We start from the raw sequence: 22,056 nt of genomic DNA, 5'->3' as shown, positions 1-22,056 counted from the left end.
GTGTATGACATACATATATTCTCATAAACATAGGTAATAAGTTGCAGACCGAAGTCATGCGTACCAGTGTGCCTGCATTGGCTCAATAATACTGGGAAATTATACGGAAAGATTGCAATACTCGGTACAGTAGAGCCTTGGGTGGCACAGGGAAATAATTGGTTTTCTTCACCTGAAACGGATAAAGGGATCTAAGACATTTGATCCTAAAGGTGATTTCTTGGCTAGGCTGAGGACTTGAACCATCAACGCGCGAAGAATTTACCACTGCTAAAGTTTAAATGAGAACATACCACTCTGATCGACGCCACGCTCGATAACTTATATAGTAAGGGTCAGATATCCGCTCGCCATCTTACGCGACGGATGTCAAGAAGATCCCTCGAAGGAGTACATTTTCTCGTCACGCAGCAACCCTCCGCGCCTAGCCCGACTCCGCGACAGTTGCACTTCTTTCAGGGCTTTGTTGAGATGATGGCGAGTCAGGGATCACATACTTCTCTTTGCTGTAATGCCGAACCAGCCATGTAACATCCGACAGTGAGATAGCCAGTTGTTCTGCTATAACGCTGATGCTTGCAGTGTCCATACAATGAAACCTCGTTTGGACTTTGGCAAGTAGATGCATCTCATCCACCCGGAGTTGTAGGATGCGAACCACAGAGCGACAGAGGGATAGAAAGTGCTTTGTAAGAAGCACCTTCACCATTTCCCCATCCTGCTCCGACACTCTCCAATCGCCAAAGTGGACGGGGGGCAGCTGGGGGGGCTCGGGCTGCTTGCTGTAGCCCATATAAACCCAGCTGAAAATTGTCTGGAGCGCCGTCATGACTAGTCGCAATACTGTGCTGTCAAGTCGACACAGTACACAATGCAGGATGCCGTCAGCATAGCCTATGAACGTCGAAGCCATTGACAGAACTTGATCGAAAGGTATGGCAAGGTGGTTGCGTTCCGTGGAATGGAGGAGATAGAGTTGTTCTGTTAACAGCCGGAGGCAGGAACATGACGTCTCCCCTTTGCATTGGAATGGGCCGGGATTTTCAAAGAGAAGGGATGAAGCGATAGAAGTGCCGGTGGGGGCCTTGTTGGGGGGGTAAGAAGCCGGGATGTGGCTGGGGGTTGCAGCATTCGGCTTCTGTGTAACCGCACGGGGTTGTATGTCAACTCTATATATGTTGCCGTTGATAGTAGTATCAATTGGGGACATGAGCCTTGCGTCTGAATGGTCATGTGTGGATTCGAACGCGATAATTCCATTGGACTGCCCGTTTTCGGTTCCTGAAGTCGGGTTGTCGTACGTCAGTCCTAATCGACAGGAACCTGTGGCGATTCTGCCCTTCACCGCGAGAGATACATACCGTGTTCCAAAGTTGGGTAGGTGTTTTCAAGCTGAAGAACTGTCATTTCTGTGTGACTGGAAACCCCAGATTGCAAGAAACTGCGAACTCACCTGACACAGGCCCCCGTTAGGTGGAGGAGGATACACTGTAGCATCGAGATCGAAAAAAGGATGTATCCAGGGACATTCGAGATCGGCCTCCAAAGGTTGATCGTTTGAGAAGGATCTTGAAGGGTTGTCGATAATCGTTGGGGAAAGGTTATTCGGAGCTGGCAATGGAGATGGTGGCAGTGTGTCCGGAGTCCTCGCTGGCCCCTGCCGCCCACCATTGGATGCGCTCAGCCTAGCCAGTGTCCTCTTGTTCCGGCTGCCCTTAGGTTTGCCAAGCTTTTGAGTGTAGCTGTATTGGCACGGGACATTACTATCGCTCGATTGTTTAGAAAGGGGACTAGGGTGGACGATGTCGCTTTTGGTGCTGGGGATTCACGCACGCGTTCTCGCACTTCTTACAAGGGCTACCGCCTGTGCATCGTATTTTTGCCCTGTGACAGGCATCACAGGCTAGACGCAGCCTCCTGGAGCGCATTGCCCCACGTGAATCAAGATCTGGATTGTCGGACATATTCAGCAGCACACGGTCTTGCAACAAAGGAACCCAATGGTCGTTTATATGTACGCACCTTCCAACCAACCTGGCACTAGTCGGCTTACCGTCGACGGCAGAAAACCTGTCTCACCTTGTAGATAAGATGTGCTGGCCGCACGCAGCCTTGAGTGAAGAAGGGGGATCGTGGAATGTTGCATCGCTCGTTTGCAATGGGCAGGTATTGGCCACCTGTGAAGCCATGTCCTCCCAGGTGCCACCCTATGACCGTACTAACACAGCGCAGTGACTTAGGGCCTGGTAAGCCCACCCTCCAATCACAGATGGAGAGGGCTTCTGGCCAGGATCTGGTCAAACTTCCGTCTACCCAAAAGGGCACTATCCGGACCAGCGGATGGAGGAAAGGGCGGGGTGCTATGGTGCATTGAGCAACAGCACAGCTGGAAGAGTGGAGATTGGTGGCAACGCGGCGCTAGTAAAGGACACCATCCGGATCGAGATCTATGATCGATTTTAGGCTGTCGGGCAGGGGGTTTCTGGTCGTGATCTATCCAGGAAGCTAAGGGGGTTTGTTCCAAAATGGTAGGCTTCGGGGTGTGGTGGTGCCGATCTCGACAGAAACAACCCCATAGTTACCATTTGTCGATCGCCAATTGTTCGTACCTTAGCGGGGGTAGTCGAACTGGGGCCATGGAAAGGATCATCCCTGTGACTGCTGCAGAGCTATCACGGACTATGCATCGGAGTCAATATTGGCCGTCGGTGCAGATTCTCGTCATGTTTAGTGGATAGTGGTGACCATCTTTACAAGTCTTCACCCTCGCCGGTCGCAGGGGATTCGTCAGCGGCGAGGTTTAGTGCAGAGAACTATTTGATCAATACATCCAATGGAAACTTCTTCGTCCCTCCGACAGGCCCCAGCCACCGGAAGTTTTCTCCGGGGGCCGATGGCAAATACACGGCCTGCCACCCATTTCGGTTCCATTAGATGTCGCCTATGGTCGACAGAGAACTAGATAACAAATTGGTCCCAGTTCTCTGCCACAGCCCATGGTGGGATCACGGACAGCTATGCCATAGTATGATTAGTTGTTTCACTGATGACCAAGAATCTTACGGAACCACACTGACCGCCGTTTAATCTGGTTCTAGGATAAAGTAAATGGTATTGTCCACTATTGAATGGAGATCCGTGAACACCCCCGCCGACGGGCCCTGTCGCATATACTTTCGGTGAAAGTTGGGATTGGAAAAGGCCTTACGTGGTCGTCTGTGCGCCTTTATGCACAATTTGAATATATGGCTATTTTTCTGTCGTGCTCACAAGTCTACTGGCCTGACGAAGGTGACTCCATCATTCGCGTCCCAAGTACCAAGCCACCATCCAGTCCTCCCGTGCTATTCTGCGCATCAAGCCTGCTCCTATTTCGAAGGTAGCACCTTAAAAGGTATACAATATCCCCAATCAGCAGAGCTGACGCTCTCTGGCAAGTTCGACACACGGGGGATTGGGATTGCATATCGGCTGTATCGGGACTACATGCTGCATCTACGATGCCTCGACGGAGGTAGGCCCGTTGGCCGCCATGCGAGCGTTAAGGGCCAGGCGAAGGTGATCAGCTACATGCAGTAGCGACAGGCTTTGCAGGAGCAAAAAGACACTGACATCCACATCGAGCTGTTGCCGAATCCAGTTTCGGACCTCCATGGCCACAAGAGAGTCGACCCCTAGAGCAGGAAGGGAATCATGGGCACTGATGCTCTGAGCATCCCGCAGGAGAAAGTTTGCTAGCGCCAAGCCCAATGACTGCGCAATCCTTGTTGTGGCTTCTTCTTCTTCCAGGATCTCGGGTCGAGAGCCACATGCAGCAAGGAATCCCCGGAGGCTGTTTTGGTCTGAGGTTCCAGCCGGGGATACCTCGCTGCCCCCATGTATATTATGATAGATGCTCATCCGAATGTCGTTCTTCCAGGCTACTCGGCTGGAGCGGGTCGATATGGGAACGGTAGTGTGTACACCGAGTAGAATCTGACTGGCATTGCAGTACGCCTCAGCCTGGGCTCCGGTGGGTCTAGGAGCTGATCGTGCGATGGCGAGAACCATTGCATCCAGAAGATCCTGCTCCTTCAAGATATGCATACCACTCTTCGCGAAGCGGTCGAATAGAGCCTCATTCTGTGATACAAAACCCACCTCACCCATAACGCCGACATCTATCACCGATGCTGGCAGGCCCTTTCCATGTCGATATTGCACAAAAGCATCAAGAAAGGAGTTGGCGGCCGCATAGTTTGCCTGTCCCCATTGACCAGCAATCCCACTATACGAAGAGAATAGAATGAAGAAGTCCAGGTCAGCAGAGGTGGCATGGTGCAAATTCCAGGTCCCCTGAACCTTGGGTTCCACCACGCTAGTCCAGTCGGAGAAGTTCATGTCCGCCAGTGATACATCCTAGCGAATGGAGTCAGAGCTAGTCGGCTTCTCATAAATATCGAGAGTCACATACCTTTAAGATCATCGACATATTTATGACGCCAGCCACTGGCATAGTCGCTGCATTAACTGCATTATGGACATCATCTGTCTCAGATACGCTGCCTGTAATCAATTGGACCTCACAACCCTGGGATCGAAGCTCAGCTGCAAACTGGACAGTCTCAGGAAGCTGGCCGGCAGAGCGGGAGAGGAAGATGAGATGTCGGGCCCCGAGCTCGACCATCCAGGAAGCTACCGCGCGGCCCAGCCCCCCTAGCCCACCCACAAGAAGGTAGCTGCGGTCAGGCCGCAGAGTGATGGAGGGTTTCCCAGGCACTGATCCAAGATCAATGGGGTCATCAGGCATAGTAATAATAATTTTCCCAATGTGTCGACCTGCCTGCATGAATCTGAAGGCATCTTGGATTCGGTTGGCCGGGAAGATGTTGGCCGGGGCATCTAAGGAGATGGCCCCAGACCGTATCCAGTCCGCACAACGCTCTAGGAGCCTAGTAAACTTGTCAGCAGCAGCGCACGGTGCTTTGGAAATGGTATACTTACTCAGCGGCTTGCCTGGGCCTTTGTTGAGATAGCTGCCAGAGGTCAAGACCAACAAATGTTCGATTGGCTTCGAAGGCCTCCATGGAAAGCTTTGCACGGCGGCGGAAGTCTCGTTTGCCGATCTCGACCATGGTCCCAAACTCTGCGACACATTTCCATGAGGCCAACAATAGTTCCCCGGACAAGGAATTGAGCACCACATCAACACCACGATTTCTGGTGGCTATCATGATGTCCCGCTGGAAGGATGCATCTCGGGAATGAAAGATGTTCTCGCGCGGGATTTGATAATGGTCGAACAGATACTGTGCCTTCTCCTCATTCCCCACGGTGCAGTATATCTGTGTCCTTTAGCGATGCTCCTGCCATGAGACTGATGGCACGTACCTGTGCTCCTATCATCTGGGCGATTTGAATCGCAGCCAAATCGACTCCACCGCACGCAGAATGGATCAAAACGGACTGAGAATTGTAATCGTCAGGGAGTCTGCAGGTGTCTTGTTGGGAAATGAACGTACCTGACCCTTGCTCAATCTTGCCTTATCCACCAGAGCCATAGCAGCTGTAGTGAATACACAAGGCAGCGATGCCGCCATCTCAAAAGACATCGTCCCGTCCATTCGGACGCAGATAGCCTCTGGTAAACTTACATGGGTCGCGGAAGCACCCACTAGACATATACATTACATGGTCACCGACAGAGAGAGTTTCGACCTGGGCACCGACGGCTCGTATAGTGCCAGCGCCTTCAAGTCCCACCTCTCTAGCACTGTTGTCAAGCACCCCCAGACCGATCAGCACATCCTGTATGAGATGTCAGCAATTGGGCCACTTGGACCTCCAGGGGGGCAAGCGGCGTACACGAAAGTTTAAGCCGACTGCTTTGGTCTCAACGAGGACCTCGTCGTCTGCCAAGCTGCCAATCTCGTTCTCCTTCCAGCCTACGGTGTGTAGCAAGCCCGGCGTCTCAATAGCGAGCTGTTTCCGCGTTGAGGGGGCCGAGGTGCGAAGATGCGAAAAGGCCTCGGAGATATTAGTCCAATGTGCACGGGGCACCAAAACCTCCCCGTCAACGATAGCATATTCCCAATCCGGATTCATGAAATCAGGCCCAAGGTCAGAAAGGGGACTACGGAGAAAGATTCTGATCGTCAAATATGCTGCAGTCGAGCTCGGGGTCACGTTGTCCACCTCCACCGTCATCAGCCTAGCCGACAACTCATTACGGGCGGTGCGCGCCAGTCCTAGAATCATGGAAGCTCTGGGATCTTTGCATTTCACCTGTGACGCACTGGTGACCCACAGAATCTTCTTCTTGAGTGTTTGTAAGTATCCCAGTATTACCTTGAACGTTGTCTCTGACATGCCGTGGATTGTAGGCTCTTGCAGGTCTAGCACAGATATTACATCCTGCGTGGGGGGCAGAGGCTCGCCTAGGGTGCAGATGTCCACGGAAAACTCTAATTCATGGAGGAGCTGAATAAGAGCTTCCACGTATGTTTCTGTAGGGGTGTAACACAACAGAGTCACCCGAGAGGGAATTGTTCGCGGACGGGCCGTTGAAACGATCATGCCTGCATTGCTATGATATGGAACAACCCCATCAAGCACAACGGCATCGGGCTCCTCAAAGCCTGCAGCAATTAGTTCCTGGGTCCATCGGTCCGCTGAAACATATGGCTGATCGAGGCGATTGTCCGCCCGTCCAAGCCACCACCCAGGTAAATATCCCTATATATCCCTGCTGTTAGCTATCGAGACATATTGACACCGGTGGAACGAGGGATCTGCAGGCTGGAAAGTTGGGAGGACAGCTACCATAACATAATTGTAAAATTTGGCCTCTGCCCATTGTTAGCTCTCAAGTCACACTACAGTGTGCGGTCCGGAAGGTCTTACTCACCAGGACAGAGCTCATGCAAGAAAAGACGGCCTCGGGGGCTCAGCAAACTGCGGAGGTGTCGAAGAGATGTCTGCAAACATGGCGTGGCATGCACGACCTAACTTTGGTAAACACTCATACCCGACTTAACATAGCTACTGAGTGTTGACAGCACTTACATTACTAGCAACGATTAAGTCGTACTGCCCCAGCTCAAGGCCCTGCGTTGCAGGGTCTTGCGCGATATCATAGGCAACGTATAGCATGCCCTCGCGGTCGGCAAACTGCTCCTGTGCTGTCGCTAAGGATTCCGGTGAAACATCGCTATAGGTATAGCTACTGTATAATCGCTCGCCATTAGACGAGGTAAGTGCCTGGAGGATCTTCCGGGTCGTTCCGCCTGTCCCAGCGCCGACCTCCAGGACACGCATGACGGGGTTGCTATGACCTAAGAGCGCCACCGCATCTGCGTATTCTAAAGAGTCCGTGATAGCACAAAACTCCTCAAAGATTTGGTTTTGCCGGAGGACCTGTAGCGGATGGGCTTCACCGGTGAAGATTGTTGGAGCGGCCATGAAAAGGCGATGTACCGCGGTGGCGAAGACTGCATATGGCGAGGCCTTCATTTGGGCCACTAGGGCATCCACGCGAGCCAGACGATTGGCACGGCTCATTCTTTCGAGTTCGAGATCTGCAGGCACCAAAATGTTCTTCCCTCTCCTGTATCGGTCTAGCTGAGTCTTTTGCCAGGCAAAGAACACCCGGAGATGCTCGGGGGTCTGCTCGTCGACCTGTAGCTGGCACCGATGCTCCAGCATACACAAAAGTACAAGTTCCTCCAGTAGAGCCCATTCGGAAGGGCATTGCCTACTGGGGTACATCAATTTGGCTAAATCAGCGAAGTCGGCGTCTCGTTTCCACTCCAACTGTGTTATCAGCGGTACATCTTCCGAGACAGGACTCGCTGCAGTGAGGGCAGAGGCCTTGAACCCTTTCACGGAGAGGACAAGCTCGCCTGCTGATTGGGCAACAAGCTCGCCAACGTATGATCCTCCCTCAGATGTAGGGATATATGAAATCACCTCTACACTACCCTTGGTGGGAATAATGACCATCTCTTCGATGAAGGTTGGGACGGCGGGATGACGGCATTTCCGTGCTTGGCCGCGACAGACAGACACGGTGATTAACTGGAAGCACTGGTCGATCAGTCCGGGATGGACCGCATAATGTGCACTTCCGTGGATTTTCTGCAACGGGACGGTCGCAGTAGCTCTGTTGTCCACTGTCGCAGCTGAGATGGATTGCAGACCACGGAATGCCCCCGTGTAATCCAAGCCCACCTGACGTAGGACATTATACCAAGTTCTTTGATCAACTGGACGCGGCAGTGGTACCGCTAACATATCCGCGTTCCTAGATACAGATTCATCCACGGACGCTCTAGCCTCACCATAGCAGTTTCGCACCCAGCGAGTTCCATCAAAGGAGCTAATGCTGAATGAATACCATGGAGACGCCTCAGATGAGTCCAGTGATATCGGGCGGAGACTTGTCAGGATCTCTGTCGACCTTTCCGTCTGCAACGTCAATGCTGTACTGATGCTGATGTTTCTAAGCGAGTAAGCTGGTTCGCCTTCTAATTGAAGCAGAGCCTCCCCGATCATAGAAACATAACCTGCCGCAGGAAACACCGTGTGATCACTGACGCGATGGCCTTCCAGCCAAGGAATGTGCTCCAAGGCCAGTACATTCCTCCATGACGGCTCATGGCCCATTTCAATCACCCGGCTTCCCAGCAGTTCGTGCGGCGGATATGCTCGAAAGCGCCAGTCTCGCGCAAGGCGTGGCTCAGCCCAGTGGGACACGTCTTTCTGCCAGGCATAACGGGGCAGGTCCTTGACACACTGACCCGGGGGGCAGACCATTGCGAGATCAAGGGAAACATTATGCTGAAACAGCGTGCCTGCACATTGCAGGAGGCTTTCCTGGCATTGTTGGAGAGTTCCCACGTGCCCGACGTCGGGTCGTTGGACGTCGTGAAGGATCTGTCGGATAGGGCCTTTGAGCGCAGGGTGCGGTCCAATTTCGACAAAAATAAGCTTATCAGAGTAGTCCCGTAGGACGGAGCGGAGGCAGGCGTTGAATAGCACCGGGCTCTCCATATTCTGACGCCAGTAAGTGGCGCCCAAGCCATCTCCCGCTAACCTGTCTCCCGTGACCGTCGAGTAAAAGGGGACCTCGGGGCACCTGCTTTGAAGAAATGGCTGGAGATGCTCTTCGTAGTGAGGTCCATACTCCTGCATATGGTCTATCATTAGGTGAGCATCTAGTTAGACATGGTAGTCAGGGATTCCAGGTACACTCACGAGAATGGAAAGCCTTCTCCACGCGTAGGAAGCGTGCGAAAGTCCCTGGTTGCTCCTCTTGGATAAGACGCACAACCTCCTCGACCCTTTCGGTGTCCCCGGAGATCGTCACGCTCTGATGACTGTTTTCGCAAGCAATCACGACTCCTTGTTGGAGTAGGGGCCGCACTTCTTTGGGACCAAGGCCGATGGCCGCCATGCTTCCTTTGCGGGAGGAGGTCTCATGGCTCGCGCCTCGGAAGGTGGCTGCAGCCATCGCCTCCTCGGCAGTGATGGCACCGGAGGCATATGCCGCTGCCATCTCCCCCGATGAGTGACCCAGCACAGCCGTGGGGACGATGCCCCAGGACCGCAGCACATCAATAAGCCCAATCTGGAGGGCAATGGACAGGGGGTGGCCCATGACGGCTTCGTGGATTCGACTGATCGTATCTGGCTTGCGTAGCTCAGCTGAATCTAGCATCAGCCATTCATCCAAATTTGACCTTGGAGCATACTTCTCACCTTCGATGGTCCATGGCGGTGGACTGGGTAGTGTGCGTAGAAAACGGTCCAACTTCTGAATTGTGTCTCGAAAGGTGGCATTTACCTCCAGAAGCTCTGCCCCCATCTGCGGCCATTGTGCTCCCTGACCCGTGAATACCCACACAATGCGTGGAGGTAAACTGGCAGCTTCCACTGTCGAAACATTCCAGGACCTTTGGTCGCCTGTAACCGCATAAGCGCGATAGGTGTGATGGGGCCGGCGATTGGCGAGCGTGTATGCCACATCCTGCAAGGGGGCATGACCTTCCTCAACGTACGCTTGATGTGCGGCGATGGAAGCCTGCAGGGAGACTGCGCTGTGGGCGGAGAAGAGCAGCAAATTGGCGTTCTCTTCCCCAACAACAGGGTTGGGGCGTGACATCTGATCGACAATCCCGCATTGGCGGGGGGATTCAAGTATAACCTGTGGATATGAGGAGACATTCGCTTGCAGATAAGAGAAACAAGGTCTCCTACATGGGCATTGACACCGCCGATTCCGAAAGAGTTGACGCTGACTCGCTCGGCACGGTCCGCAGGCCATGGCTCAACCTCCACAGGGACGTGCAGTTTGCCTGTCTTAAAAGGGACTGACAGCAGGCCACGAGTCAGACACATACTGGATAATGAAGCTGGAGGAACACTCACTATCGGGGTTTGGTTCGGAAAAGTGGATATTAGGCGGCACTTGACGGTGTTCCAGTGCCAAAACTCCTTTTATGAGACTCGTCAAGCCGGCCGCCCCCTCGGAGTGGCCGACATTGGGTTTGACCTAGTCCACACAAATCTTAATCAGTCTCCGACTGGTGCCTTTGGAATGCGGAAAGGTCCGTCCATACCGAGGTAATGATTATACCAGTCTCGCCAAAGCACTTGGCCACGGCGGTGGTCTCGAGAGGATCTCCCACGGAGGTGCCGGTACCATGGCATTCGATCATGGCCGTCTGGCCGAAGTCAGTAATACCGGCCATCGCATAAGCACGGCGCATCAGTGCCTCTTGCGCGGTTGGGCTCGGGGTGAGCATTCCCTGGGTCTGTCCGTCACAGTTAACGCTCGTACCTCGGATGACTGCCCTAATGGGATCTCCGCCCTGTATGGCCTGTCGTAAGGTCTTGATGTAGATAGCGTTGATTGCTTCACCACGCCCGTAACCATCGGCAGATGCATCAAATGTCTTGCATGTTCCAGTCGGAGATAGCACACCCTGATCACTAAGTGCCAGGCTCATGGTAGGCGAAAAGATCAAGCTTGTTCCACCAACCAATGCACCGTCACAGTCACCGTCGCGCAGCGCCTTACAGGCGAGATCAAGGCATACCAATGATGAGGAGCATCCAGTCTTGATGGTCATGCTTGGTAGGCATTAGTTTCGTACTTTAGTTGATTGATAGTGTGACAAAAAGGATTGTACCTACCTAGGGCCGCGGAGATCAAACTCATACGAAATACGATTCCCCAGCACAAAGTCATCATAGCCCGTAACGCGATAGGCACCCATATGCTGTGTCTCCTTAGCATTCAAGTCCAACCAGTCCTGGCCAAACACGCCGACGTAGCAGCCGATATTTCGACCCCGCCACAGGGCGCATCCCGCATTCTCCAGGCACTCATACGAGACTTCGAGGAGCTGGCGCTGCTGCGGGTCCAGCCGTTCCAGCTCTTTCTTGGGGCTCGAAAACACATTGCTATCGAATTGGCGGACATCAACGTCGTCTAAAAAGTACCCCTGCCGCATGCGCACCGTTCCCGGTTTGCCATGCGGATCGTGGAAGGCGCCCAGGTGATACCTGTCCTTCGGCACGTCACAGAGCCCACTTCGCTTCTCAATTAGCATCCGCCAAAAGGATTCGCTGTCATTTACTCTGCCAGGCAGCCGCATGGCCATGCCCACGATGGCAATAGGCTCGTGCAAGCGTGAAGCATGGTTCTGTTCATCAACCGTGATCCCCATTACGTCGTACTCGAAATTGTGGCTGTTCAGTGAAGATTGAATGAAACTACTAAGTGAAGATTGATTATTCGCTCTGTTCATAAAGTGATGGGGTTGTGAACTTGATGTAATAAAGCATGAAGATAGTGCGAGAGGAGGCACGGGCCATACCTATTGAGTCCTGTTGCAATTTGGAACTGGTCAGGGTTGCCATATAGCAACCGGGTTCTGTTCTTGGTCCTGCAGACCAGCACAATTATGGGCCGAATGTCACGTCGGATAGACCGTCATCACTTCAATAACGCCGATTATGTCTGACTTACATCGGGATAGTCAGGATAGTCACCGACCTTCACTCCGCAGAGGATATACGCCGACCCAGTGGATGCAAACCGCCTCGGTGCATAATCCAGGTTGCCTGTGACCGCAAATTAACTTCTTGTCCCATTCACAGCTCAATTCTGGTCTCCCGCTGCAAATTACTAGGACGAAGTAACTTCCACAGCCAATCTACACCAGCCCAAATTAGGTGAAGGGGCCGCCAGAACTTTACTTTGTCTTTATTCAACTTCTCACTGAAGCATACTGAGCGTCACCAAGACAGGTGACCCCAGACACCAAGCACCCAGTTTCGCCAAACATGATGTTCAAGCTGTTTACTGGCGTAGGTGAAGCAGGAAATGTAGGTATTGCGTTGCTGGTTGGCTTCATATTACTTGTAAGTGCATCTACCAACCCCAACTCAACTCCTTCAAGACCGACGCCAATCTAACGGTCATCGGGGAGGTCAGGTTCTAACACGGACACTGTATCTGGGCGTCTTCCATCCTCTGGCCAGATACCCCGGCCCTCTGCTTGCGCGGTTCAGCAATCTATATTCCGCGTATCATGCGTGGAAAGGGGACATTCATATTGACATCTACCGTTGCCACGAGCGATATGGTAATTCTCCCTATACCACAGGATGTGCACTTCAGCTCCGCCTAAGATGACAACAGGGGACCATGTGCGGTATGCGCCCAACCGGCTACTAATTAACACGGCAGGGGCTGTCCAAGACATATACGGTCATCGCGCGCCTGTCAAGAAATACGTGAACTACCGGGTGCTCGCGCAGCAGGCACCTAATACCCTCACGATGCAAGATAAGATGCAGCATAGCCGCCGACGCCGGGTGCTGAGCCAGGGATTCTCCGCCCGCAGTCTTGAATCGTGGCAGCCCAGGATCGTCTCTCAGCTTGATCGGCTATCCCAGGTCATACGCGCATGCTTGATCACGACGCCGTCGTCAATGGCGAATGGATGGACGACGCCTCTTGACATGGCACGCAACTGCAAGTCTCCTGTTAACCCTGAGATAAGATAGTGTAGCTAACAGTCGTCATAGTTGACCGCCTCGCTTTCGATACGATGACCTCGGTTTCTTTCGACTCAGACTTCGACACTCTCCGATCGTCGAAATATCGCTATGTGATTGAGGCAATCGCCGCGTCGAACATTCGACTGAGCGTGCTTCTGCAAGCGCAGGAACTGGCGACAGCTAACCTGGACGGCCAATTATTTCCCTCGTCCATCGCTGGGCGCAGGCAATTTGTTCGATTCATCCGAGAACTGCTGGGGACCCGGCTGCGTGCCCTTGACAAGGGTGGGGACCTATTTGCCTTCTTACAGCAATGCAAGGACCCTGCCACAGGAGAGGGTCTGGGCGTGACGGAATTGAGCACGGAGACTGCCACCTTTATCATTGCCGGTCGGTGACCCTCGGCCACCCTTTGCTATCGCGGGTCAGTACTACCATGCTGACGAAAAGTCAGGATCTGATACGTCATCAACCACCATGGCTGCTGTATGCCACTACGTAACCGGCTCTTCTGAATGTCATCGCCGGGTAACAGACGAGGTACGGTCGGCATTTGCCTCGCTGAGGGATATCCGCCTGGGACCAGCTTTGAATTCGTGTGTATTTCTGCGGGCCTGCGTTGATGAAGCCTTACGCCTCTCGCCGCCAGCAGCCAGTGCTCTATGGCGGGAAGTTGAGGACGGAGGCGCCTCTATCGATGGACACTGGCTTCCTCCGGGCTGTGAGGTCGGGGTAGGAATCTACAGCATTCACCACCGCGTCACCGAGTGGCCAAAGCCCTTTCGGTTCAATCCCGACCGGTGGCTGAAGAGATCGGGAACTCAGGAAGTCGACGGCCGCGCGTACATGCCCTTCTCGATCGGAGCCCGGAGCTGTATCGGTAAACCGTTGGCGCTGGCGCAGGTGATGCTCACCATGGCCCGTCTATTCTGGGAATTTGACATGCGGAGGGTGGATCGAGATGACAGCGAAGCCAAAGATGTTGAGTATGTTGAGTATGTGGTGGCGGATCATGTTACGGCCGGCGGTCAGGGTCCCATGGTGTCTTTCCGACCGCGGATTTAACACAGACCGGCGGTTATGCGATGGTGCTCTAATTGTCGATTTAGATCTGCTTCCACACAACTTAAAACGGTTTTGTTTCCATTGCCCAATAAATCGGTGTTCATCTACAATAGTACTATTGTGGACTAGTAGTAATATCCCGACCGACACTTCGGTACTCCTACTACTTACCACTCGTCCTAGTACGATTCGGAAAATATATATTGTTAAAGGAGAGTTGGGATGTATCCGCCTACGACTCATCTACATCCGTGCTCGGTCGCAGTAGTATTACCATTGTTATTCGACTTGACAATTTTCTTCGAATTGTCGGGTTCAATAAATTAATTAGGACCACAAACAACACACTGGTGGTCCGTGAAAACTCAAGAAGGAAAACGAAGCTACTTATGCTGCGAAGCCCGTTCAGGGGCAGTCTATCCAGCGCAGCCCACGGTCGGCAGCTCGGCAAAGCAGTCGGTTGTTGACTTGAGTTGTTGGCACCCTTTACTGAGTCTTCATACACAAGGTTCAATATCCATACTTGGGACAAGGATAAGTGTGCAAATCCAAAGGAATACCAGGTCAAAGATTAATGTGTCATTCTCTCGTTTCTGCAGTTCGGTGATCGGCCTAAGTCACAGGTATAACAAGGATACAATGCTGCCTAGGCAAAATAGCCAATGTCCTTCCAGTGCTGCACAAACTTCAGCACCACTTCATCCTCCACGGCCCTCATCTGGCGTAGAGTGGGCGAACAGGCCCGGGAGCGATCAGTGGCCAGGATAACATGCCCACACACGGCAGGTTGGAACAACCGCGCAAAAAATGCCTTCAGCTTCAGCACGGGGTACCTGCGCGTGGAGCCCTCCGTCTCGGCGGCTTCCACCACAGCAGCCAGCCACTCGTCGAAGGGAATGCGCGTGGTCAGCCCCAGAACAGGGCCCACGGTATCCAACAGATCGCTCCATGCCTGACGGATGGGATTCTCCACCTGGTAGACCGGCGCCAGCGGATGCGGCGCAAGAAGAATCTCGCAAAAGACGGCGGCCGCATCGTCAACGGGCATCCACGACAAGGTCTGTGCATACATCACATTAGCGGTTGCATCTTCCATGGCATTTAGAATTCCGAGTGCAACTTACGCCTCGCAGCTGGGGCAGCTTTCCAAGGCTCAACGATGATCGCAACATCATCGGCACCACCTCCTTGGTGGTCCAGATGCCTGTGGCGCGAGATCCTACGATAGGCCCGCCTCGGACTATGGCGATCTCCAGCTCGTCTGGATACGTGGCTGCCGCCCGTTCGAGGATCTTTTCGCAAACGATCTTTCCGTCGGCATACCCCAGTCCAGTAGCAGATTGCTGGGTGACCATGGAGGCCTCCTCTATCAATTCACCGGCATGGGCTGGAGTGAGCCCACGCTGGGCCACCGCCGCAATGGAAGAGACGAAGAGGAATCGCCGGCGCACGCCTCCGCACGCGGCGAGAAGCAGGAGATGGCGAAGGAACTGGAACTGATCACAGAGTGACGATAAACCTGGACGAAAGTCCATGGGCCAGGCAGCGTGCACAACATGAGTGATACGACGCTGGACATCTTGATACTCGCTTGCGTCAAGTCCCAGGTGCGAGTCCGTGGGATCACAAGTGATAAAGGTAACTTTAGACCATTCGGCTTCGGAGAGGAATATTTTCTTCTCCTGCAGCTGCTGGCGATAGGCCTTGGGGCTGACGGATGGGCTAGGACTCTGACTATTTCGGAGGACACAGATGACCTGGCTCACTTGGTTGGATTGAACTAGCTGTGCTAGACAGTGCGACCCTAAGCTTCCTGAACTTCCTGTAAGAAGAACCACAGCATTGGCGAGCACGGGCGTGACGGTATCTGGGTGCGCGGAATATTTCTCCACCAGCCGATCAATCTCCTGCCACGGTTGGGATTGGTCCGGCTGGATGGTCGATGAAGCGAAGACTGTCATGGTGTGAGACTTCCGAACACTATATTCGATGACGAAGAAGGCATCAGCTCTTTTTTCATGACTGCTGGTGAGGTTGCTTTTGGGCAAGAATCGGTGATTATGCGACTGCTCGGCGATTATCCAGATTCGGCTCATAAGTTACACTCCGTCCTTCTCGGTGAAATTGCAAGCTATATTGCCCTTCCTAGAGCTTATCGCAGAAGATAGGAGATAGCCGCTTGTTATCGGCCCTTATTTACTGCATTCTTGGCAGTCGCTAACCTCGAGGCGATACTAGTGGAATGGGAGAGACGGGCGGACCGAACTCTTCTGACTTGGAGTGAAAGTCAGCAGTCAAACCACCACCCATCTCCACCAAACAGTCTGGGGTAACAATCGTAGCGCGGCAATCGCTCTCGTGAACGGCTGTAGTTGTTGGCTCATGGTAGCCGAGGGCGCGCCGGTTAATGACTGGTGAAGAATAACACAGAGCCCAGGTGGGTTGATGGATGCTAGCACCCGAAATGGTAGTAGACCATGTCTGTGAACCGTCTGCTGGCTGAACGCAAGACACGAAATTAGCCTGCATCCTACAACCTTCTCAATTGGTTGCATTGCATGCTGGTATTATTGCCAGTGCGACGACTGCCGGGTCTTGGGTGGGAACTCCACTGCACAGAACCCTGATCACTCTATTTTCCACAGACAATCTTGAGTTGTAACATATTCAGTTGTGCGGAGCATTATGCGATAGTAACGTAAGTCGCTCGTGCGTGACTGAGTCAAGTCATTCATCCTGGACGATTTACCGACTTACTACGCGGGGGGCCTGACAGGCGTCCAGGGCACAACGGGTCTATTTTGGGCCAGAGTATGATGAGTAGCGAGAATGAAATAAGCTGCATAAATTGGAGCGCTTAAGCTATACTATCTCTGGATTCAGCATAGCCACGTCTTGTCGGTGGTGCCGGATGTGAACTCGCCCAAGTTGCCGCCTTGAGGGCAAAGTAGGTCCCAGCAGCTATCTGGCGGGGGGTTGCTAGTATTGACATTCATCTCCTGGTTTGACCGTACCGCATGGTCCATCTTAACGAATGACCTTGGAACGGACCGCTTTGAGGTGGACAGACTGCAGAGGTCTCTCAGACGAATTCCGCTCGTGGGTGGAGTTGGGTAAATCCCGAAGACTGGCTGTTTTAGACAGATGGGGAGCCTGATGGTTCTCCTCATGCCTCGTCATTTGCAGATGGCACTTCCATGGGGCGCGCATCACCGCGCTCTGAGTGGACGGTCGGGCTGACGGACTTGGCCTGGGTAAGACATGTTTCTCCGTGCGGCCAGAACAGGAAACTGGGATCGAACCACTCTACTGCTAAGCTCAAGACGTATGACTTGTATGAACTACGTGCATGTCTTTGATCATGCTGTTGGGTGAACGGCAATGTGCACCATGACCCCAGCTAAGTCTACCAAGTACACTAAAACCTCCTCGTAATAGGTATGTCCTTATGTCGCATGTGACCTCCCCTGCCATCCGGACATTGCACTGCCCACGGAGTAAAATTAGATAAACGAAATTGCTACTCATCACAAAGTATAACTATATAAAGACCATCAGCCAGATGCCAGACCTAACTCTTGTCTTTGGCACCACACTCACAGACTACACATACCTCTATCATCACCAGCGTTACCACAATCGTTGCAGATTCTCTCCTCAGATACCCAAATCTCAAATTCCATTTCTTATCACCAGCTATTGACCACATCGCGATTATGAAGTTCACGCTCAAGATCTATTCCGTTCTCGCTTTAGCCGTTTCCGCAATGGCGTTGCCCACCACCGACACGCGAGTTATCCAACTCCGCCTCTGGGGTGAAACTGGTTGTGCCGAGGACAACATGGGTGAGCTTGGCTTGTACCAATCCGGCCTTGATGAATGTGGCACCTTTGCAGGCCCTTATGCCATTCATTCTATCACCACCTATTACGTCGTAGCAGGATATGCTGGTAAGTCAATCTCCATCTCCCTAAGGTCTTTCATATCACCTGACAATTCTTCCCAGCGCAATTCTTCACCGATTCAAATTGCGAGGAGGGCGTCCAAAATGTAACTGCGCCAGGATGCCTTGACAGTGACACTGCGTTCGCCAGCTACAAGCTTGTCTCGAACTAGTAGTCGGTTGGAAGTATACGGGCAGTGGAATGAGGAACGAATCTTATCTGTGAATAACATTTGCAAATGTTACGAGGAGATTGATCCGTATCGTTGAGCTAAAAAATGTGCACAATTTCGAAGATCGCATATGATAAGAAGAAAAGGCACTCGTCTAGATAGGATCCAGTATCCGACATCCTGCCAGGTCCACTGTGCTATTAATTTAGTAAAGCACATTCAGACCAAACGTCATTTAGGATTGTCGTGGATCTGACTTTAAAAAGGTATGTATAAATAGGTGGCATGGGCCCTCGCTGCTAATATCCCATATGTCTGAACCTATTTGTCACATCGGTTTAAAGTCCACACAGGGGCAGGGTTGGAACCCTTCAATCTTGGACGTCCATTACCAAAGACCTGATGATATCTCCGTAGTCAGGTTGAGTGACGCAGTTGCTAGTATCGATCCAAGCTGTTGGAAGTGATATTTGTTTTGAAAACACAAATTTTGTCACCACTCATTGTGACGGTCCGTAGTTACATTTTCAACAGGTACTTGACGACACCCCCGGGGTTCTGTAAGAGTACGCTTATATTGATGCTACAGGGGTAGATAATGTAACATCTCTGCTGATCACGCTATCTACCCTTTCTAACAGCGTCGATGATTCTCTTATTAAAGCGTTAAGGAAGACCGCTTTATGGGACCGCATGGTGTGTTGCTATACATATGAAAACCCTTCTACATCTATTCCATGACCCAAGGTAGAGTGTTAATGAGTGTTATTCCGTTATGTCAAGGATCCTGAACACCGTTGTACCAACGGCTATAGAAGTGCCTTCTCGGTATTTCACCACAAAGTCATATACGTCTTCACGAAATATGAATGAGCCGGGGCCCACAGAGTATTTTAATAGACGGGATACATCACCCAAGAATAAAAGCAGATAATGCGGCGAAGTGAAACAATAGTTAAAGGGAGATAAAACCAACATCATTCTGAGATACTCCTCTTTTTGTCATGCGCATATTGCGCCGCCAACGACGCCTCCAGAGGATGGACGGGGTTGCTTTCCAACACAAAGGGCTTGACGGGGTCAGAGCTCCCCTTTGTTGAAGTATATGCTGGCTGCTGCAGATTGCGAGGAATTCTGCCCCAGCAAAAAGGCGCCTGTTGTTCGGCGGTCTGACTTTCCGGGGCAGGCGATTCACGACCTTCGAGCTGAGCACAGAGTAGATTCTTCTTTGCCTCCATTTTAAAAATATCGTACTGGGGTATCGATGATTTCAACGAGATGATCGTGTGTACGATGAATAGCACTCGGCTTTGCTTCGTTTCCTGTTATTGTGGGATGCGTGGTAACCACCGCACTTCGGTAGCTTATTCGTTGCTTAGATCTAGTAGAAGCCAGTATTAGTTTACCGATCTGCCGATATAAGGAGGAATACTAGGAAAGGGCACCTGCATTTTCAGAAGTTGTTACGCAGCTTGCAGGATTCATGAGAGAGAGAGGGATGGGGCACCCCGGTCATAATCAGGTATAAGTAATCATGACGTCTGTGCCGTTACTAATAAGGTCATCTGCTTGCCAGATTAAGAAATAAACCGTCCGAAAACACCATATAAGTGGACGTTGAATTTCACCTGTCTGTGAAACCATGGTTCATCATAACTCTCCTTAACGCCTAATATGTCGAAAGGATAGCAGCCCCGGGAAGATGCAATGCCACCTCAATCACGTTAACAATTGCAGGTAACTGCTGAAAAGGTCGTAGATTTATTTACTTGATCATATGTGCTTAAGGGGAGAAAGATAATTCATCACAAAACAACTTCACATTGCCGAAGCATCGTCGTGATTCACACCACCAGATCGGTTTATCTCCCCAGTCTAGGTCAAACAATAAGAATGAGACACAAATTCAGACATCGAATGTCGCGGTACTCATGAAATCTTCTGTAACAATATCAGCCCCAAAGGAAGGATGTTTCAACCATTTGTCCATCAAGACGGCCCGCTCACCACAGGACGGCAAAGGCCGACTACATATAGGTAAATGTTGCTAACTATATTGATTTGGCCACTCACAACATTCTTCTAGTGTCCAAGTGACCACTAACATATCTTAGGAAATCAACACATATGATACTTGTCGCAAGTCTGGGTATAACGCTTCAGGTCTGCTATTTCCCTTTCAGTGCAGCGACAACGGCGTCACCAAACTCTTTAGTGCCTGATTTGCCCCCGAGATCAGGAGTGCGGATTCCCTTGTCTAGAACAGCTCGCACAGCATCTTCAATCTGGCGCGCTTCGATCTCCATGTTGAAAGAGTATCGAAACATGAGGCTCACACAGAGGATCATCGCAGTTGGGTTTGCGATGTTCTTGCCGGCTATTCTTCAAGCTATTAGCAATAGGAGAAACAGGATATCAAAGAGCACTTACGTCGGAGCGGAGCCATGTGTTGGTTCATATAGACCGCGAACTTTTTCCTTCTTGCCGGGATGAGGAAGACCATCCAAGCTAGCACTGGGCAGGACACCTAGTGTTCCAACTAGTGACCCCGCCTGGTCCGATATCATGTCACCAAAGGTATTGTCCGCCAGAATCACACCGTTGAGGACTCGGGGCTCGGTAGCCATGATCAATGATGCTGAATCTGCGAGCTGGTGGATCAACCTCACCTGTGGATACTCTATTGAAAGGGTTTCCTCGACAACACGGCGCCACAGACGTGATGATGCTAAGACATTGGCTTTGTCAAGAGAAATCACGGGCCATGGTGGGTCATGCCTCAGGGCAAGCTCCGCGGCGAGACGAGCAATGCGTTGAATCTCAATAGTGGAATAGCCCCACTCATCCATTGCTGCACTCGTGTTACAGAATAAATATTAGCCACCTTCTACTTCCCACTCAGCGAATTGAGATTTACCGTAATTGTCCTCCTCAACTTTTCTGCCAAAATAGGCGCCTCCACAATTCTCTCGCACGACTACAAAATCGACCCCCTCGATCACCTCCTGTCTGAACGGTGAAAAGTCCCTAGCAATTTCGCGGCTTGGAACTTCCACAGAGCACGGTCGCAAGTTTGCATAGATATCCATGATCTTGCGTAACTGTAATAGACCCCCCTCTGGGCCGTCAAGTCCGCGCCTGATGTGATCCCACTTTGGACCCCCAACCGCGGCGAAAAGGACGGCGTCTGCAGAAACTGCGGCATCTTTTACGGGCTGTGTAACGGATTGGCCATAGGTATCGATAGATATGCCGCCAATAAGTTCTTCTTGCAGATGGAACTGGACTGAGGCAGTGTTGAAGGTTCGCAGGACCTTTATGGCTTCGGCCATGACCTCCGGACCGATCCCGTCCCCTGGGAGGACAAGGATGTTGTAGTTTCTTGAATCCGACATGGTGTTCGTAGCCTTTTTGATCTGAGTGAGTAACAACCAGCGCAGGTGGGAAAGTCCTGAGATCTAGTAGAGCATCCCTCCCGTAGGAACGGTGATACTATATCCGTTCCGCGGTCGGAGATCAGGCCGAAAGTGCGGGGAATAACAACAACCGGCGTTCCCCCGATAATGACTATCCCTTTTCTTCGAGAGACATGGATCTGCTTCCATTCTCCTCCCGATGCATATTATTCATCACAATGAACAGCTCTTCGGAAGATTGAGCTAAGAGAAATACTGGAGATAGTTTGGGAAGCCATAGAACCGGTCTATCTAGTATACAAGGTTGACTTAGACCCGGGACACTATTTATCACTATAGTACCTCTCACACACAAATATTACCCTAGGTTATTTCCATCTTTCTCTCATATTCATGATCTTGATAGCT

At 51.8% G+C, this 22,056-nt stretch overlaps 7 protein-coding genes across 7 annotated transcripts; 2 read left to right on the top strand and 5 right to left on the bottom strand.

Moving 5' to 3' along the window:
• Positions 1-224: 224 nt before the first annotated feature.
• BO88DRAFT_467422 (Zn(II)2Cys6 transcription factor domain-containing protein) lies at positions 225-2,307 on the bottom strand. The gene is made up of 4 exons (XM_025711521.1): positions 1,834-2,307; positions 1,454-1,790; positions 1,362-1,392; positions 225-1,281 (listed from the first exon to the last, which is right to left on the bottom strand). Exons 1-4 carry the CDS (start codon positions 1,962-1,964, stop codon positions 425-427), a joined length of 1,356 nt encoding a protein of 451 aa, XP_025566989.1. The 5' UTR covers positions 1,965-2,307; the 3' UTR covers positions 225-424.
• A 1,072-nt stretch (positions 2,308-3,379) lies between these two features.
• BO88DRAFT_484176 (type I polyketide synthase) lies at positions 3,380-11,711 on the bottom strand (the record flags this gene model as incomplete). The annotated part of the gene is made up of 16 exons (XM_025712271.1): positions 3,380-4,398; positions 4,454-4,931; positions 4,984-5,324; positions 5,371-5,445; positions 5,502-5,545; positions 5,634-5,787; positions 5,845-6,714; positions 6,802-6,827; positions 6,887-6,983; positions 7,045-9,176; positions 9,235-9,684; positions 9,739-10,183; positions 10,237-10,349; positions 10,408-10,531; positions 10,599-11,112; positions 11,176-11,711. The coding sequence occupies 16 exons, from the start codon at positions 11,709-11,711 to the stop codon at positions 3,496-3,498; spliced, it is 7,302 nt and encodes a 2,433-aa protein (XP_025566988.1). The 3' UTR covers positions 3,380-3,495.
• Positions 11,712-12,330: 619 nt separating this feature from the next.
• On the top strand, positions 12,331-14,115 carry BO88DRAFT_440519 (cytochrome P450; the record flags this gene model as incomplete). The annotated part of the gene is made up of 5 exons (XM_025709797.1): positions 12,331-12,408; positions 12,482-12,632; positions 12,689-13,035; positions 13,062-13,440; positions 13,505-14,115. The coding sequence occupies 5 exons, from the start codon at positions 12,331-12,333 to the stop codon at positions 14,113-14,115; spliced, it is 1,566 nt and encodes a 521-aa protein (XP_025566987.1).
• Positions 14,116-14,627: 512 nt separating this feature from the next.
• BO88DRAFT_467401 (polyketide synthase) lies at positions 14,628-16,076 on the bottom strand (the record flags this gene model as incomplete). Its single annotated transcript, XM_025711520.1, has 2 exons — positions 14,628-15,175; positions 15,240-16,076. 2 exons carry the CDS (start codon positions 16,074-16,076, stop codon positions 14,762-14,764), a joined length of 1,251 nt encoding a protein of 416 aa, XP_025566986.1. The 3' UTR covers positions 14,628-14,761.
• A 1,652-nt stretch (positions 16,077-17,728) lies between these two features.
• On the top strand, positions 17,729-18,232 carry BO88DRAFT_484174 (uncharacterized protein; the record flags this gene model as incomplete). Its single annotated transcript, XM_025712270.1, has 2 exons — positions 17,729-18,066; positions 18,123-18,232. Exons 1-2 carry the CDS (start codon positions 17,832-17,834, stop codon positions 18,230-18,232), a joined length of 345 nt encoding a protein of 114 aa, XP_025566985.1. The 5' UTR covers positions 17,729-17,831.
• Positions 18,233-18,984: 752 nt separating this feature from the next.
• BO88DRAFT_400862 (uncharacterized protein) lies at positions 18,985-19,705 on the bottom strand. The gene is made up of 2 exons (XM_025705704.1): positions 19,682-19,705; positions 18,985-19,613 (listed from the first exon to the last, which is right to left on the bottom strand). Exon 2 carries the CDS (start codon positions 19,468-19,470, stop codon positions 19,210-19,212), a length of 261 nt encoding a protein of 86 aa, XP_025566984.1. The 5' UTR covers positions 19,471-19,613; positions 19,682-19,705; the 3' UTR covers positions 18,985-19,209.
• A 362-nt stretch (positions 19,706-20,067) lies between these two features.
• On the bottom strand, positions 20,068-21,670 carry BO88DRAFT_440517 (3-isopropylmalate dehydrogenase). The gene is made up of 3 exons (XM_025709796.1): positions 21,150-21,670; positions 20,663-21,083; positions 20,068-20,614 (listed from the first exon to the last, which is right to left on the bottom strand). Exons 1-3 carry the CDS (start codon positions 21,625-21,627, stop codon positions 20,401-20,403), a joined length of 1,113 nt encoding a protein of 370 aa, XP_025566983.1. The 5' UTR covers positions 21,628-21,670; the 3' UTR covers positions 20,068-20,400.
• Between the last annotated feature and the right edge of the window lie 386 nt (positions 21,671-22,056).

This window comes from Aspergillus vadensis (assembly GCF_003184925.1).
Source record: "Aspergillus vadensis CBS 113365 unplaced genomic scaffold BO88scaffold_2, whole genome shotgun sequence".
Classification (NCBI taxonomy): domain Eukaryota; kingdom Fungi; phylum Ascomycota; class Eurotiomycetes; order Eurotiales; family Aspergillaceae; genus Aspergillus; species Aspergillus vadensis.
Note: the sequence above shows the minus strand (reverse complement) of the source record. Positions and strands in the feature narration are given on the sequence as shown.

Coding starts and splice junctions, on each gene's coding strand:
- BO88DRAFT_467422 (XM_025711521.1), bottom strand. CDS start 1,964: ATGTCCGACAATCCAGATCTTGATTCACGTGGGGCAATGCGCTCCAGG. Junction 1,791..1,833: donor TGTAAGAAGTGCGAGAACGC/GTGCGTGAATCC, acceptor CGTCCACCCTAG/TCCCCTTTCTAAACAATCGA. Junction 1,393..1,453: donor CTAACGGGGGCCTGTGTCAG/GTGAGTTCGCAG, acceptor ACAGTTCTTCAG/CTTGAAAACACCTACCCAAC.
- BO88DRAFT_440517 (XM_025709796.1), bottom strand. CDS start 21,627: ATGTCGGATTCAAGAAACTACAACATCCTTGTCCTCCCAGGGGACGGG. Junction 21,084..21,149: donor AGTTGAGGAGGACAATTACG/GTAAATCTCAAT, acceptor ACACGAGTGCAG/CAATGGATGAGTGGGGCTAT. Junction 20,615..20,662: donor ACACATGGCTCCGCTCCGAC/GTAAGTGCTCTT, acceptor AATAGCTTGAAG/AATAGCCGGCAAGAACATCG.
- BO88DRAFT_400862 (XM_025705704.1), bottom strand. CDS start 19,470: ATGGAGGCAAAGAAGAATCTACTCTGTGCTCAGCTCGAAGGTCGTGAA.